The 18,498-nt window shown below is 40.7% G+C and overlaps 1 protein-coding gene across 8 annotated transcripts in view; it reads left to right on the plus strand.

Moving 5' to 3' along the window:
- PKP4 (plakophilin 4) overlaps window positions 1-18,498 on the plus strand; it is a 100,380-nt gene that overhangs the window by 14,816 nt on the left and 67,066 nt on the right. For all 8 annotated transcript variants that reach the window (XM_028746396.2, XM_028746354.2, XM_028746365.2 and 5 more), the window contains exon 2: window positions 11,788-11,918. In XM_028746396.2, the coding sequence (XP_028602229.2) occupies window positions 11,793-11,918 (126 nt within the window). In that variant the 5' untranslated portion in view covers window positions 11,788-11,792. The remainder of the gene's footprint in view (window positions 1-11,787; window positions 11,919-18,498) is intronic.

Raw genomic sequence — 18,498 nt, forward strand, 5'->3', positions numbered from 1 at the left:
ATAAGCCAATAGTCATTTATCAGTCTAGATTATGTTCTGTATTTGAGCCTTTAATTTTATTGTGTTAAGGGTTTGAATAGCTATTACAAATCAGAGCATTCCACTCCTGTGATTTAGTGTGTTGTGTAAATTATCTTTTGCATTGTTACCATGACATGAAACGTGCCAGACTGGATGACTGGATTTTATTAGCAGAATTTCCACACTGAGCTGTAACAAAACTATACTACCATTGAAGGTGTGGCTAAAAGAGCGTATTAAAATGGATTACCTTTTCAGTATTTTTACATGATAGCTTCTAAAATGTACTTTTCCATATTTTTTTACCAACATTGATTAACTTCAATAAATAAATTGCAAATCTGGAATAATGTGTGCTTCAGTTCCATAAATCAGGAGTTGCCAACCTGTGGCCCACGAAGGCCTTCATTGGTACCTTATTTTAAGCCTCTCCCCCTCCTAGAAGGAAGGGTACAAAACAAAATGTGCAGGTACCCTTCTAAGCAATTTCTGTGATAAAAGTCAGAATGTTGGAGCCTTCTACCAGTGTTTTTAGTCAATGAATGAAGCCAGAGCTGTGATTGATGAGTGGAGGGAGTTTTTTGGACACCAGTGAGTACAAGATGTCAGCATAGAGTTGTATTGGGAATAAAAGGGTTGCTGGCTGTATGGCAGGCAGAAATTCAACAGAATTGCAGAAGCTTTTTCTGTTATGGAAATGCAGTTATGGGGAAAGCTTCACCATGACAGAACCCTTCTCTAATTTTGTGCTATGCCATGCCTCTTATGACAGCCATGTTGTGACTGGTGCACACAACACTCTCAAAATTAAAAATGTGCCTACTGGTCCAAAGTGGTTGATGACCCTTGCCATACATGGAGACCACTTTTTTAAACAAGTTTTGTTCTCTTCTTTTGTAGAACGCTAGTCTATATAGGTAGTCATTTTTAACCCCAACAAGTGTTTCCTCGGTTTCTGCAAATCAGTGCTAGTTCTGTGAGCATAGACAAGCTCACCCAAGAATATAATGGAAGACTAATTAACAACTTCTCTATAGGTTGAAGTTCTAGTGTTTCCTAAACTCAGTAGACCAGGCATGGCCAAATTGGCCCCCCCAGCTGTTTTGGGACTACAGTTCCCATCATCCCTGACCACTGGTCCTGTTAGCTAGGGGTGATGGGAGTTGTAGTCCCAAAACAGTTGGAGGGGCCAAGTTTGACCATGCCTGCAGTAGACAGAACTGACTGCTGCCAACCGCTATTAAACAAAAATCTGGTTGTGTCCCCCATTCTTATGAGGGTTTACTGAGTAAAAATTTCCAAAGCATCTTTATACTATCCATAGTAAGTGTATTAACCAGAAAAAATAAGATTAAAAAGGACTATTTATTATTTAGTTGTGTGCCAAACTACCATAGAAAGAAAAGTTGCATTGTTAAACCATATTTATTCCTAAATCTTGTGTGGTGGGAATGAACCTGTTGAATTGGGCTACAGCCACCACTTCATCAGAGTGAATTCAGGAAGAAAGGAAAGGATGGTATTTAAGGACACATATTCCTTCCCTCTTAGATTTGATGCTAATGTTTGTTAACTTACACAGCAAGTGAGCTATAAGGGGCTAAATCTTCAGAGGAACAAGGATGTCCTATTTCTAAAACAGATCATAATCAATGTGCAATGAAGCACAATATATCCTTGCTACCCCCCTCCCCTGCCCAAAAGCAAACATTAGGTTGTGAATATCTCGTGTTGTACAAAAGAATTTTAATGGACAACTTAATTTTCCTTGGCTGTAAAAATGAATCTGATACTAAATTAAATCCAAACATCTTGCATGTTTTGCTTCAGTAGTTTAAGATAGAAGTTATTTTGAGTTATTCTTGAGTACCTACTAACACTTGGAAAGTATGATAAATAACACCACTCGGGTATTATAATAAATAACAGTATTAGATTTCAACTCTAGTCTGCAGTTTTAAGATCTCATGCAAGGTTTTGTGTTTTTTCCATTAATATAAAAGTGCAGACTCCTTACTTGTCTGATTGTTCTTATTTATTGTAATAATTCTAATCATAACAGTAAAGAGAGAAAAACAAATCTTTATGCAATTATCACCAGAATTTGTGTCATATATTGCATATTATTTTGCTCAGGCAGGTAGTAGTGATAAGACTAGAACAGATCACGATGAAAATGATAAATATTTTCTCCTTATTACTCCCAACAATAAGGTAGTGTGTCATGTACATTATTTCAGTATGTTGTTTTTTTTAAGTGCTCCATTTTTCACAATTGTCTACCTGTCTTCCTTCTCTGACTCTTTATTATGTTTGTGAGTCTGGTCACATGCCCCAAGTTCTCATAAGCCATTCACTCAATGGAGAAAGTATTATTATTAATTCAGTTCATTACCTTCTAGTTTACTTTCGCTGAAAACATAGTGAAGCGGCCAGATACACCTCTGTGGGGAGGGTGTCCCTACGGAAAACTCTGAATGGAGTGGAACACCCAAGAGGTCTCCCTCTGCTGATCTTGGTACCCACATTGAAGATCTGTAGGGAAGGAGGCAGTCTTTTGGGTATTTGGGGCTTAAAGTTGTTTAGGGTGTTGAACACTAACACGAGCACCTTGAATTGGGCCCAGAAACAAACCGGCAAGCACTGCAGCTGTTCTAACACAAGGGTTATATAAGATATAAATGGAGCTCCAGCCAGTAATCTGGTCGCTGCATTTTAGACCAGTTGAAGTTTCCGAGTCCTCTTCAAGGGCAGCCCACATAAAGCACATACAATAATACAATCTGGATCAGCATGGAGTGCATTGGTTCTGTCCAAAGGGGGCCTTCAATGACGAACCAGCCAGAACTGCGAAAAGGTACTTGGAGCCACCTGAGCCTCTATTGACAGTATTGAATCCAGGCTGATGACCTCCTGTTTCCAGGGGAGTACGGCCTCAACCAGAACAGGCTTTCTTCCCACCTCCTCAACATGGGAACTCGGGACACACAACATAATTAATAGCTTTCCCATCAGAAGCTTATAACCATACACAGTGGTACCTCGGGTTACATACGCTTCAGGTTACAGACTCCGCTAACCCAGAAATTGTGCTTCAGGTTAAGAACTTTGCTTCAGGATGAGAACAGAAATCGTGCTCCTGCGGCATGGCAGCAGCAGGAGGCCCCATTAGCTAAAGTGGTGCTTCAGGTTAAGTACAGTTTCAGGTTAAGTACGGACCTCCGGAACGAATTAAGTACTTAACCCGAGGTACCACTGTACACTGCAGTCAGTAGATGAATAATAATTTTAAATTCTCAAACAAAACTGTGTTTGACATAACGTAATTAAAAACTGGGTCATGGTGGTATCATATAATCCTGTTGAGGCCAGCTAGAGTCATAGGCTATAGATCAATTGAAAAATGCATGTGCATAAAGGCCGCAAGTTTTACCGTATTTTTCGCTCTATAAGACGCACCAGACCATAAGACGCACCTAGTTTTTGGAGGAGGAAAACAAGAAAAAAAATATTCTGAATCTCAGAAGCCAGAACAGCAAGAGGGATCACTATGCAGTGAAAGCAGCGATCCCTCTTGCTGTTCTGGCTTCTGGGATCGCTGCGCAGCCTGCATTCACTCCATAAGACGCACACACATTTCCCCTTACTTTTTAGGTGGGAAAAAGTGAGTCTTATAGAGCAAAAAATAGGGTAAATTGGTTTGCTAGCCAGCTTTTGTTTGTGGCTGACCCTTCTACCAAGTCCTGTAGCATGTGCACATGTGTAGCATGTGCAGAGAACTTTGTGCTACCACTGTGCAGGCCTTACACCTAGAAAAGGGTTGTGGGGCAACAACTCTTTTTTGCCTTTGCGCTAGACTTTTTGAAGAGGGTGCTAGTAGTGCCTGCCAGTGCCTAGCTAAAAAGCTAAGTGGAAAAGGATAGTTTTTACACACAAAAACACACACTCACTGTGTTTTGTATATTTCCTGGAGGAAGTACATTTTCCTCTCCCTGAGCATGCCATCCCTAAACCTATTTGCAATTCACATAAAGCAAGTGGAACATATGTTCCAGGAAATACAGTTCTTCTTATGAGAACAAGAGATCTAATATTTTAAACAATACTTTAATATTATAAAAGGGTGGGGAAAGCTGTAGCTTTTAAAAAAGTACATTAGAGCTCAGAGGGAAAGACGTGAAAGGAAGGGAGATAGTAACTTCTATAATTTATGAACAGTCTTTTGTGCCTACACTGATAAAATTGCTACCACCTACACAAGAAGACAGGAAATCGCTGATCATATGAAAGCAGCTGTATAGTCTAGTCTTATTGTGACTAAGGCAGTAGAAATGCCCAACCTACATTCTCTTATTACATGAAAGTACAGAAATAGTTTCATCATACTATCTTCAAGACTCTCTTCTCTTTCTGATTTCTAATGGGAATATTACCATAGAACTTGCTCTCCAGCTTTCTTTCCTTTTTCTCTTCCCTCCCTGCCTTTCTCAAACCCTAAGTACCCATTGCTGGAAGCTTGGGGGCATAGGAAGGCATGAATAAATTTTCATGTTATTTCCCCAAGTTTCTCAGAGTGTACATCACAATGAAAACCAAGTTGGCCTAATTTCAAGATGGAGGTGGTGGCGTAGGAAGAGACAGCATTGGACAGAAGTGACAGGGTTTGAAAGGGAAGCTGAAGAGTTCGGTAATCAATTGAAGCTGTATATATGTGGTGAGAAATCATGTGGATTTTGGATTATCAGGACAGGGATGCTCAGTTGGGCTTCTATATGAAATATAGCAATTCAAGAAAGACAGAGGGCCTTCTCGGTAGTGGCGCCCAGCCTGTGGAGTGCCTTCCCATCACATGTCAAGGAGATAAATGGCTATACAACTTTTAAAAGACATCTGAAGGCAGCCCTGTATAGGGATATTTTAAATGTTTGATGTTTTATTATGCTTTTATATTTGTTGGAAGCCACCCAGAGTGGGTAGGGTATTATTATTATTATTATTATTATTATTATTAGGGGAAATATGACTTCATAAAAAGAAACATTGTACCTTATAGCATAGTATTTGATCCTACAAAGCACAATCCTGATATTTTTCATCGTAACATCATTACTTTCACTGCTCATGTAAAACAGGTCATCAGCACCTATTCTTTTTTTCAGTTGTTCATCTAGGAGAGGGGTCAGCAGACTTTTACAGCAGGGGGCCGGTCCACTGTCCCTCAGACCTTGTGGGGGGCCGGACTATATTTGGGGGGGGGTGAATGAATTCCTATGCCCCACAAATAACCCAGAGATGTGTTTTAAATAAAAGGACACATTCTACTCATGTAAAAACATGCTGATTCCCAGACTGTATGCGGGCCGAATTTAGAAAGCCATTGGGCCGGATCCAGCCCCCGGGCCTTAGTTTGCCTACCCATGATCTAGGACAGTGGTGTCCAAACATTTTTCAAAGAGGGCCAGATTTAATGAAGTGAAGGGCCATGAGGGCTGGGATTTTATCCCAGGAAATAAACTGCCACAGGAGCCGGTCTTTTTCCTAGCATGTTCATGTGGTTCCTGCTACAGATGTGTGTACCTTAGGAGGAGCAGAGATGTTCTTTCTCAGCTTTCGTTAATGTAGTTAGTCAGTATGCTAATAATTGCTTAAGGTATGCTCTTTTAAAAGTGTGTTTTAATCCCTTCTTGCGTACTTGTTCTCCTACCCTGTCATGTGCTTTCTTGCCACTCGTTTACTCTTCAGACCAAAATCCATAAGCCATCAGGTTGTATTATACAGTGGAACAGCGACATTTACTTAGAGCCACAGATGAATGGATGTTTGTCACTGCATAATTTTATCTGTTACTTAGCTTCTATTTAGAGCATGCAGTAGTAAGCGGTAAATCGCGTCCACCTGAGCATGAGTCAAAAATATTCTATGTGCATTCCAGCTGCAAAAGGCTGTTCCTTCAGTTTAGTATTTGGGCAGAGCTTGTTATCTAAAATGACTTGCTTTCCAAAAAAATTTTTTTTTGTCATTTTTAATATGAATCACGAACATCCTGATCCAGAGCTTTTGCACTTGTGTAATTTATGGTTTGTAGCGATGCACTATTTTTGTTTTTTAAAACAACATTGCAATAGATACATTTATTTTTTTCATAATTTACTGGCACTATAAATCACTTCAGCAGTGAATTAGAGAAAGTACAATAATCAGAACAAGCAGGCTATAATTATCACATGTCAACTCAACTACCAATGTTATATGGAACAAATGAAGGTGAAATTTTCTTACTAAAACAAGCCTCAGTAAGCCTTAAGGCATGCAGGGCCTTACATCACCCCTTGCCAGAAAGTGCTCTTTTTTTCTTCTTCTCTAACTATTCATGCATTGCAGAATGTGAATGTGATAAGCTGAAAGTCACCTTTTCGATTAGTCCATTGGGGCACTTGTAAAAAATTAGTAATGCTACAGGGACGGAAAGACATTTCATGTAGGCTGTACATTTTGGCCTACATCTTAACTAGAAGACATGCTCTCGAGAGCTTGCCAATAGAGAGAAACTTACTTAATAGTAATAGTAATTCAGCCACTTTGTTATATTTTGTACAAGGGAGCATAATTACCCTAATGCACTTCATGTATGTTGCTATTTAAAATAAAAATGGTTCTGTTTAAAACAGTGATCTTCTGTGAACAGTTTTAAGCTCTGATAGAATATTATTACTATTTATTGAATTTATAACAGAATGACAGAAATATAGAGTTGGAAGGGACCACAGGGGTCATTTAGTCCAACCCCCCAGTGACGCAGGAGCCTTTTGCCCAGGGGTCAGCAAACTTTTTCAACGGGGGGCCGGTCCACTGTCCGTCAGACTTTGTGAGCGGCCGGACTATTTTTTGAAGAGAAAAAAAAATGAACAAATTCCTATGCCCCACAAATAACCCAGAGATGCGTTTTAAATAAAAGGAGATGTGTTTTAAATAAAAGGACACATTCTACTCATGTAAAAACACGCTGATTCCCGGACCGTCCATGGGCCGGATTTAGAAGGCGATTGGGCTGGATCCAGCCCCCAGGCCTTAGTTTGCCTACCCATGCTTTTGCCCTTCATGGGACTTGAACCCACAACCCTGAGGTTAACAGTCTCATGCTTTGCTGACTGATGCTTTAAACAAAACACAGCTCTCACAACATCTAGCACATTTTCCAGCTGCTAGCTTTACGCTGCAGTCTTATGCACACTTATTAGGGAGTAAGCCTCATTGAACTGCTTCCCAGAACGCCTCCACGCAACCACTTGGCTCACTGGCCATGCTTAAAGTGCAAGTGAGAACACTTTAAAATCGCAGAAGCCGTAAGACAAATTAAGATTTTGAGATAAATATCACGGGGGGGGGATTCGAAAAAGCAATCACATTTATGACATCAATGAAAGCTTTTTTAACGTCTGCCATCTGATCTGCATGGCAGAAGTAGATCCCTTCCAAATTCAGAGGAAGGTTTGCATGTAGAGTACAGTGGTACCTCAGGTTACATACGCTTCAGGTTACATATGCTTCAGGTTACAGACTTCACTAACCCAGAAATAGTGCTTCAGGTTAAGAACTTTGTTTCAGGATGAGAACAGAAATCATGCTCCGGCGGCACGGCGGCAGCAGGAGGCCCCATTAGCTAAAGTGGAGCTTCAGGTTAAGAACAGTTTCAGGTTAAGTACGGACCTCCAGAACGAATTAAGTACTTAACCCGAGGTACCACTGTAGGTTCTCCAACAGCAGGAGACAGGACTGAAATGCAGTCCAGATAAATTATTTGCATTTCCTCATTGAGGATATGAATGGATGAAACACAAAAATTAAAAACTGAAAAGTAAAGCACATGCTTCCCTTAGTCAAGCCTATTGAGTCACAGATTTGTATTCTGCTGCAACATTTAGCACTCATGTGGCCTATGAAAGTAGAAATCAATTGCAGTTATTCTGCATTGGAGGATTAGTCTCCCGTACCCTACTTCTGTATAAGGCATTATGAGGCCCTTTCCTTTCTGAATATCCATTTTTTAATGACTTAAAGTGCATAGACAAAGGATAGCATTTCAAATTAAGCAGTAAGCCGAATTAAGACAGTTTTCAAATGGGAATCTGAAAATGTGAGTCCAAAGCAATGCTTTCCAAAGAATCTATAACGACTGGGATGATATCATGGTCATCTTCTTGTGTCTCAGCTTGTTGTAGCTGTCTGGCGAAAGATTGTTACCAAGATGCTTGTGACGAAGAAGAAGGTTGTTCATGTCTTGCCTGAAAGTCTTGATCTACATCAAATCAAGTTAGTACTTGCTGTGGTTGGAACAACAATAACACCACCACCTTGTTTGGAAAGAAGGTCTCCGCAAAGGTTCTCCTTTCCAAGTTTATTTTTTCAGGGACATAGCTAGCTTCCTCTCATTAGTACTGTGCCTGTGGAAGTACTAGACTAGAGGAGACTACTAGAAGCAGTAGCTTTCCCAGATACTGCTGTGCAGGCCAAAGAGCTGTTGAGATGCTGCTCCTTATTGTTAAATCTAGTTAGTGCTCTCAAATAATTAATCCATAGACAAAGGAAGTGGTCTTCTGACTTTTGTTTGGGAGCTTCGCACCACCAGGTGGGTATTGTATAGGTCCACCCGCTTGAAGAGGCAGAAAATGGCGTCCTTTCTCCAGATTTGGGCTTCTAGAGGGCAGTCCCATTTTCTGCCTTGCTTGAACATAATTTTCGACGGCTCCTCTGGCTCAGCAAAATTAAAGTAGGGGAAAAACAGCACACTGCATTCAAAGTAGTAGAGTAGAGGGCACTTAGCTTTTTTTTTGTGGCTAACCACTTAAATAAAATATAGCACTATCTTCTCTCACTGGTTACATTTAGACATAAAAATAATGCATTAAAACCACTCTGGGATTAGCACATCTGTTGGATCTCCGGATTTTCAGAATGGCTGGGAGGTGTCAGCTCAAGGATGCATAAAGTTATTCCGGTTATGGAAGGGAACACTTTTTCATGGATATGCATGTTTTTGGCTAGTCCTGTGGTTTTAATTTTGGTATTCCAAGTGTGGAAAATCTGTGTTGTGTCCCAAACAGGGAATGAAGTTTTCAAAAGTACTGAATCAGTTTTCTGCAAAGGGTCTGAACAGCAAAGCGCCAAAGCTTCTGACAAGCTTAGCATCAAAAGATTCACACATGTAGTCCTTAAAATGGCAAGTAAAATTTATTGTTGAGAAGTGCAGAATTACCGTATTTTTCACTCTATAGGATGCACTTTTTCCCCTCCAAAAATGAAGGGGGAAAGTGTGCGCGTCCTATGGAGCGAATGCAGGCTTTCGCTGAAGCCTGGAGAGCGAGAGGGGTCGGTGCGCACCAACCCCTCTCGCGTTCTAAGCTTCAGGACTCCGCAGGCTTGCGGATAGCTGCCTGAAGCCCGAAGCCCAGGGAGTGCGGTACTGTGCACCCCGGGCTTCGGGCAGCTCTCCGCAAGCCCCTACTGCATTTGGTTCTTAAAGTTAGCTGCTGCTTTTCAAGGCATTCTTAGAATACTTTGGTTCCTGAAAATATTCATTCAGTGCTTTATACTCGTCAAAAGGCAAACAAAATTTACGGATCATTAAGAACTGCATTTAAGCTAATAGGTTTATATAGCAGAAATGATTCAAACATACATTGTGTGCCTTATGCTGGTCGTGTCACTACTTTGTGCAAGCTGTGTGACCTTACTGGGGAAAGTATGAAGAAAGGTAGCAAAGGTTAATTGACTTGTTGAATGCCTTCCATAAAAAGGTATACTAAACAGATGACGATTGGGAGCTTGGAAAATACATAGCTTGGGGCATATGATAAAAGATGGTATTTAGAAGTAATCCAGGTGTTCTTACAGGCTTACAAGTCACCACTCGCCTGGTAGTCTGTAGAAATAAACTCTTATGGGCACTGAAGGGGTTTTTGGGGTGTTTTATTTTTTGTAAATAGTGTGTAGTGTGAGAGCCAGTGTGATGTAGTGGTTAAGAGCGATAGACTCATAATCTGGGGAACCGGGTTCGCGTCTCCGCTCCTCCACATGCAGCTGCTGGGTGACCTTGGGCTAGTCACACTTCTCTGAAGACTCTCAGCCCCACTCACCTCACAGAGTGTTTGTTGTGGGGGAGGAAGGGAAAGGAGAATGTTAGCCGCTTTGAGACTCCTTCGGGTAGTGATAAAGCGGGATATCAAATCCAAACTACTACTCCTCCTCCTCTTCTTCTTCTTCTTCTTGGACTATAGACATGTAAAAGAGGTGCATATGGTTTAGATGTATGGATTAGTTGCCTTTGTGAACAGTGTTTGAAATTCGCCGGTCACCAGTCACATTTTGCGACTTGGCAACCGGGCATTTGCAACTGGATGGATGTGTCCAGGTGCTACCCTTGGCACCCAGTGTTTCCACCTGCCTTGCTGCAGTCGTGCTACCCTGCAGACTGCTTGATTCACCCAGTAGCAAAAAGAATGTGTGTGTGTGTATTGCTGCTGGTCTGGTAGCGGGGCAGCAGCAAAAAAACTAAAAAGTGCCTTGACATTTTGTTTTGGTGCCCACAACCTAGGTCCCAGGAGCCACATGGCTCCTAGCATTCCTATTGCAGTTTCTAACACTATTGTCCTTACAAGATTAATGTGTTGCAAAACGTATCTGCTAGTAATCACATGGTGATCAAATGTGCAAAATGTGAAAAGTGGTTCCTATTTGGAAGGAAGGCATATGCTCCCCCTTTCTGCTTCCTTTCTTCGCCAAGCCTTTATCAGGCATTACAAATATAGACCATCATAAAACATCCACGTATAAAAATTTTAAATATATACAAATAAACAACCTTTTAAGAATATGTAATAACGAGGATTTTCATTGGAATTTCTTCCCGCGAAATAGTGCCATTCACCACTCTTAAGAGATACTGTTGATAACAGCTCAGCCACCCTTGCAGATACTTCCGGGTTAATTTCAGACAGGTAGAATGGCACGATGAAAATATCAGATTCTGTTTCTATGTGAGTTAAAAAAACTTGTTTGAAAAGTAAAGCAAGAAGGGATCTTCTTACAGCGATCCCTCATCTCCTGTCTACTTTCCTTTTTTGTATGGTTCATAGAATCATACAATTGTAGAGTTGGAAGGGACCAGAGGGTCATCTACTCCAACCCCCTGCTCTATGGTTTCTACACATGATAATTCCAAAACACATTACCAGCTGACAGTACAAAGACTGCCTGGGTATGTCTATACAAAACAGATACTCCTGGTGTAATTTAAAAATGTCACAAGCAGATGATATAGATGCAGCGGGTTAGCAGAACGGATTCCTAGTCTCAAGTAAGTACTATCAGCCACTCTAAAAGTAGAGGGCAGAGAAAGATCTGACATAGCTGAGATACAGATTTTAATGGGGAAATCATTTTAACGATTATCACCATGTTATTGGTTATTTGGCCAATTGAGTTACAGCCAAATACAGCTGTACAGTTACAGTTTTACATTTTTCTAAAATGTTTTGTTATGTACGTAACTTACCTGTTTGTCTTTAAAGAAGAGGCATGCTTAAGGGTAGAACATTATTTTCAAGACCACATCTTCCCTGTAAGCCGCTCTCCCTAGTTCTTTGATACTACTTTAGGGGAGACGTATCTCCCAGAAATTTTAGGTATATGTCATGTTTTAGTGTAGAAGCGGCAATGAGTGAATTGAACAGATAACCATCAAATGTCAAACTGTTTTTCCCCCCCCAGACAATATGCCGGCTCCTGAGCAGACTTCTTTGGAAGAAGGACTGCAACAGACCACCCAGGAACCTTCTACAAGTCCGGGCATGGAGACAGAGGCTACTGCCACCACTATTCTAGCTTCTGTAAAAGAACAGGTATTGGTTTTTTGTGGTTTTTTAAAGAAATCTGTATATATATCTGAGGCTTCGTATATGGATGGGTTTGAGTTTCCCAAGCCCAGATATTAAATATTAAGCACAATGGGCTGTCTTGCTGCCACTTCGAGATATAATGATTGCTTTTTTTCCTCAGGCTGAGCAAGATTTCGCTTTGTCCCATTGCAGGGTGGATTTCATTTAAATCAAATCGATTTAAATCTTGATTTAAATCACTAGTCAGTAAGACTTGATTTAAATCATATTTTTTTACATAAAGACTCATTCTTGCTGGTATAATCTTAATATTTACAACCACAGGAAGGTTTCGTTTTTGGAATAATAAATTTTCAGAGTAGTTTTTGCAGTTATATAAAAAATTACTGATTTGGTTATACTATCAGAAATACATAGACAGATAATTATGAAATTATGGTGAGGTTTAATAAGTTAACTGTTTATATTTGGACAACTTTTCTGCTGTACTTTATTGGAAGGAGGAAAATAATCATTTCCTTAATAACAATTTTAAACAATTTATTTAACTAAAACAATAACAGTATAGCATATGTATCCATGTTTGTTAATTGATGTGGTTAAACGGGTTGTTTTTTTTTAAAAAAAACTTAGACTGAGTTTTAGCACACATGAAAAACTTAAATCCTTATCTCCTGATGAATAGCCTTTGGACTATAATGTAACTTAAATAGAAAACTACCTTTAGAAAGATTTTTCCTCCGAAAGCATTTTATTTTAAATATCCAATTTAAATTTTTTTAAAATCCAATTTAAAATTTAAAAATCTGATTTTTTAAATAAAAAAAATCATTGATTTTTATCTACCCCGTCCCATTGTAATAATTTTCACTGGAAAATATTTTGTACTGTAGTAGTAGCAGCAGACTGTGCTGGGCATTGGCACGTGAGATTCAGGTTGAGACTCCCAATAAAGCTTTTAAGTTTGCTTGATGACCTTGGATGAGACTCTCAGGCCAACTGAAGTGTTGTCATGAAAGATAATTGGAAAGTACTTTGCATAATGCAAATTCCTATACAAATGATTTCATAAGATGCTTGAGTGGTACTTGCCAGTGCAAGACATAGTCAAAAAAAAAAAAAAGAAAAGAAAGAAAAGGGGGCGAAAAGGATAGTGGAGTCCAGGGACAATAAAATCTAGTATTGCTGTTGTAATATGAACTATCTCAAGGTTCCGCTCCATTCTTCTGAATGAAACGTCTCTTTCTGAGAATGAACAACTCTACACTGAACCAGCTCAAACATAGTCAGTGTAGTATAGTGGTTATTGTTGGGCTAGGACATAGGTTGGGCTGAAAGGCCTATCTGACAGGGCTGCTGTGAAGATATGATGAAGCAGGAGACCCATGATATGCTACCTTGGAGGAAAAGCAGGATATGAACGTGGTATAGGAATAAAAAGCTAACAGGACCAGTGGTCAGGGATGATGGGAGTTGTAGTCCCAAAACATCTGGAGGGCCGAGTTTGCCTATGCCTGTAATAGATATCCCTAAGGACCAAGTCAGGATATGAACCTGCAGACTTATTTACATATAAGAGAAAGGAATCAAAGTCTCTTTTCTGCACTGAAAAGTAAACTTTTCTACCTTTTAGGTACATCTACAAAGCTTTGTTCAGTACAATTTGGTTATGGGAGCCTCATTTCCTTAAAGGATATTAAAGCTTTTTGAGCCAGAAGTCATCATTCTAGTTATGTGATTTGCTACCAGAACAAGAGTATTGTTGCCATCTAGTTTCTCAGTCTTTGGCACAGAACAGGCGTGAAGCACCTTTGGCCCAGGGGCTGGATGTGGCCCTCCAGGCCTTTGTATCAGGTCCTTGAATCTGTCCAGGCTCTGCCCCTCCCCAAGCCACACCCCTTTCCAGTCCTGCTCCACACTCCCCCTGAGAATGCTTTTGTATGCCTGGACTGTTTCCTTGAACTGTGATCATGCCTCTTGCTTGCATGGCTGGAGTGATGAATGGGGTGCTTCTCTGTGTAGAAAAAGCTGATTTCTGCATGACTGGACTGTAGTCTACTGAGCAGTTGTATTACATTCCTCTGGCCCTGCCTGCAATGCCCTATGTTGTTGTTTAGTCGTTTAGTCGTGTCCGACTCTTCGTGACCCCATGGACCAGAGCATGCCAGGCACTCCTGTCTTCCACCGCCTCCCGCAGTTTGGTCAGGCTCATGTTTGTAGCTTCGAGAACACTATCCAATGCCCTATGCTGCCCCCCAAAGGTTGCCGAGCCGGGAATGTGGCCATTTGGCTGAAGAAGGTTCCCCACTCTATGACAGAGCTCTCTCTGTGTGTTTTCATGTGCTCCTCCTCCCAAAATTAAATATTGTTCAGCATTGCTGCAGTTAATATACCAGAAATTATCTAGTTATATCAAAGCTGCAGTGAGTTTCAACGATGTCGTGTAGAACTTGGCTACCTGATCCTTACAGACTTCTGCTGCCTACAGCTCAGAGTCACACCACTCACAAAAGGAGTGAGTTTGCGTTAGACTAGAGTTTCAGTGCAAAGCATGTTGAAATTCCCACGAGGTGCTAGAAACCACAAGGAGAGATTTAGAAATACTTTATAAAATCAAAAAGAAAGCTACAGGATGTTTAGAATAGTTTGACAGAATTGATTTGGAGAAGTCAGAAGGATTCCGTGCCTACTTTGTGTCCTGCCTTTACAACAGAGGAAAGCTGCCAGGGCTTTTGGAAATATTGATGGGGATGAAAAAGCATGTCAGGATGACGCTAGAGCATGCCAGTAAATCTAAGCACAATGTGAGGTGGTGTCAGCAGGACTTGACAATCATGCAAGGATCCTGAAGTTTAGAGTATCTTCCTCTTACACATGAAAACTTGAGTGAAAAAGCCTTATTTCCTTATCATTCTGAAACAAATCTGTTAGTTAGGCTTCCCTGTCTAAGAAGGTAGTGGCAGACATAATAGAACCTCCTAGGTGCTTACAGATTAGTTGACAATTGATTTTCAGTCATCAGTAGTTATGTATTAGGGGTAATCATGAGAGAGCAACATGGTTTTCTTTCATGCTAATGCATTCTGGAAGGCAGGAATGCAGTTAATGTATTTATTATCTGCAAGGCTTTTGACCTAGTTGAATATGACGTTTGAGGAATGTGCAGTAGAAAAAACTTCCATATGATGGACATGCAGTTGATTGTAAAAAGGCATTATGGAAGATTTTGATATTTATTAGTTACTATTATACCAAACTCTTCCTCTAAAGAGCTTTGAAGTGGCTTAAATATATGACTCTCAAGATTCCTAATCTGCAGTAAAACTTTACAACATCTGGTGGTTGTAAGGGTGAAAAGTTCAGTAATCATCTTAGTATCTTGAATGGTCTACATGCTATACCAACTATTCTTATTTGTGTTATAATGGCATGGCTGAACATGCCTCTTATGACACTGCTTAATGCAGGAATGGTGATCAGCACTACCTTTTCTTACCTGTGTCCCACAAGAATGTATTAGAATCACTTCGTGTCTTCCCCTTCCCTTGGTACAATTTCTTTGTATGCCTAGTTATGGCAAGTCCGGTTTTCCCAGGTTTCACTAAATCCTTGCTCTGTAATATTTATTATTTGTATAGAACATAGATGGGCAACTATTTTGCCCTGAAGGACCAAATGGATTGGTGGGTGAATGGTCAGGGCCACATGCTAGAAGCATGACTGGAGGCAGTAGAGCATAGCTTCAGCCTCTTCTCCTCAATTGTTGGATCAGATGAATGATCTGGGAGCAGGGTGGTTGCCTTCCGTGCGCATCAGGATGTAAGTTGCGTTGCATTGCCTTGGTGAGAAAAGCAACCAATGAATTGAATAAATAATAATGATATCAATAATAATAAGCAGGCCTAGGACAACAACAGGTCCCCCTCACCATCCTGACCTGATGGTTCCTAGCTGCTGGCAGTGATGGTTCTCCCAAAGTGCCTCTGACCTTGGCCTCCTCCCGCTGTCTGGCATCACAGCAGCTCCCTGCCATGACTCACTGTTCAGGTAATGCTCTCTTCACTTCCCTCCATCATCATTGCCTCTACCAGTCTTCAATGTGCAGCCTCCCCCTCTTGTGCAATTCTGGCATCTTGTGAGCGTGCACCCTAGAAAGTTGTGACAGCCCCAGCTGCATGCTACCTCTCTACTTACAGAGCCCTTAGTTGCTGGGCAGAGAATCACCACCTGGTTCTTGGCTTCATTGGTTCCAATGACTTTTGATTGGCTTCAGGTGGTAGTGAGTTATGTTCTTTCAATCCTGAGGACCCCCAGTGGCCGCTGGTGCCCTCCTCGTCCTGCCAGTCCTGGCGCCCCCTGCCACGCCACAACATTCAGTCCCTTATGAAATGGGAGCATACTTTTATACCAGCCAGCAAGCATGTAGCAGTGGTTTTCCCTCTCATGCCCCCTAAGGCCAGCCCTACATTAGAAGACACGAGGCCTTCACCTCCCTGTACTGGGATAGTGTAACAGATGGAAATTTAGCAGTGGGTTGACACAGGTGTGGTTGGTAAAGAAAGCAGCCTTTCAATGATGGAAAAAATCATCAACTAGGAATATCTGGGACCTGCTGACCTGCGTTGTATTAATTGCCTCTTGGAACAGATTTCACAGTAAAAGCAAGCGCCACCTCTGCCTGTTGCTGATATCAGAGCACCATCAGTACCACTCATTAGTAAGGAACCTGAAGGTGCAGACTAGATTGGTATTTTATTCCTAAATCTCACATCCTTGTTGGATATTTTTCCTTGACAATCAAACTATTGATTTTTGACACTCAAATGTACCCCACTTTGGCTATGATCCTAGCTTCACTTATCTGGGAGCAGGTCCCACTGAATCCAATAGAGTCTACTTCAGAGTAGACATAGGATCATGCTGTTGGTCATGTTCAGCCTGATCCTGTTAACGTTAACTTGGAAGTAAATCACTCCATTCACTCAGTAGGGCTCTTCCCACGTAGGTGTGCATAATCCACATGTCTATTCAGAAACAAGCCCCATTGAATTCAATATGAATTCAATGGGGCTTGTTCAATATCGGTCCAGTATACCTGAAGGAGCGTCTCCACCCCCACCGTTCAGCCCGGACACTGAGATCCAGCGCCGAGGGCCTTCTGGCGGTTCCCTCATTGCGAGAAGTAAGGTTACAGGGAACCAGGCAGAGGGCCTTCTCGGTAGTGGCGCCTGCCCTGTGGAACGCCCTCCCAGCAGATGTCAAAGCAATAAACAACTATTTTACTTTTAAAAGTCATCTGAAGGCAGCCCTCTTTAGGGAAGTTTTTAATGTTTGATGCTGTACTGTTTTTAATATTCAGTTGGAAGCCGCCCAGAGTGGCTGGGGAAACCCAGCCAGATGGGCAGGGTATAAATAATAAATTATTATTATATAAATTATGATGATGATGATGATGACGATGATGATTATTATTATTATTATTATGACTTATTCCCAGGATTGGATTGCAGCCTAAGATGTAAAACAATTGCTTCTTATTAACCTGTTGAGAGGAGCCTATTGGGTTCACCAGGAGCAGTGTAATTGCTTTGAAAAGAGTTTAGGTAGTTGAAAGTACTGGTAGATACTGGCTATTATCGAATGCTTTGGTTTTTTTAAGATTAGTGTTAAAACCTGTCCTTGGTATAAAGACTATCATCTTGAATAGATGTATTTTAACTGAGTCACTGGGAAGTGGCACTGTTCTCCATTTATAATGCAAGTTTCAAAATAGTAGTCAGTAGTCCCAGATTGTGCACTTGAGGCACATGAGTAAGTAAAAAAGATAAATGGGGATCCTTGTCTCTTCCTTGGAAGGGAAAGAATCAAGGGCATTAAGAAATTGCATGCAGTTTTTGAATATTCAGTCTTCTATTGATATTGCTATGCCAGTGTTGGTAATTAAACACTCTTCCTGTATGGCAGAGAGCCCAGAGCTGAATGTTTTCCAATATAATTATGTACTTTTTATTCAGCTCAAACTGAGGCTTCAGTGTTGTTTGTGCTTGCCTCTTGAACTTCCCTTTATTGCAGTTAATAATTCTTATTTACAGTGGACTTCTATTTGCAAAATAATTAAGGCTGCCACACCTTAACTATTTAAACCAACTTTAAAGGTGTTCATGTCAAATTTTTTTTTTAATTCTAAGCACAGTTGTTGGTTTTTTTGTTTTTTAAATGAGTATGGTGGAGCAGGGAGAATGGAGATGCAAATTGAACCTGAGAATAAAATTCTAAAATAAGACCTGGAATTGCTTCAGGGTAGATATATGAAATCCACCTTTCTCTTGCCACACAATAAGTCTAGCTCTTGTCTTAATCAAAGTGAGCTTATAGGAGAGGGGCTTAAAGCAATATATTTTTTGGTTTGGTTTCTTTGTTTACCTTGAATGTAATAAGGCTGTCAGCCGGCATGCAACAGGATAACTACAAAATAATTCCAGGATAAAAGCCAAGTTTAGCCAATGAAAGAAGAAACAAAAGTCCTGTGGCATCATGAAGACTGAGAATGTCATTATGGCATGAATTTTCATGAAGCAGTTCT

The sequence above is a fragment of the Podarcis muralis genome, chromosome 1, assembly GCF_964188315.1.
Source record: "Podarcis muralis chromosome 1, rPodMur119.hap1.1, whole genome shotgun sequence".
Classification (NCBI taxonomy): Eukaryota; Metazoa; Chordata; class Lepidosauria; order Squamata; family Lacertidae; genus Podarcis; species Podarcis muralis.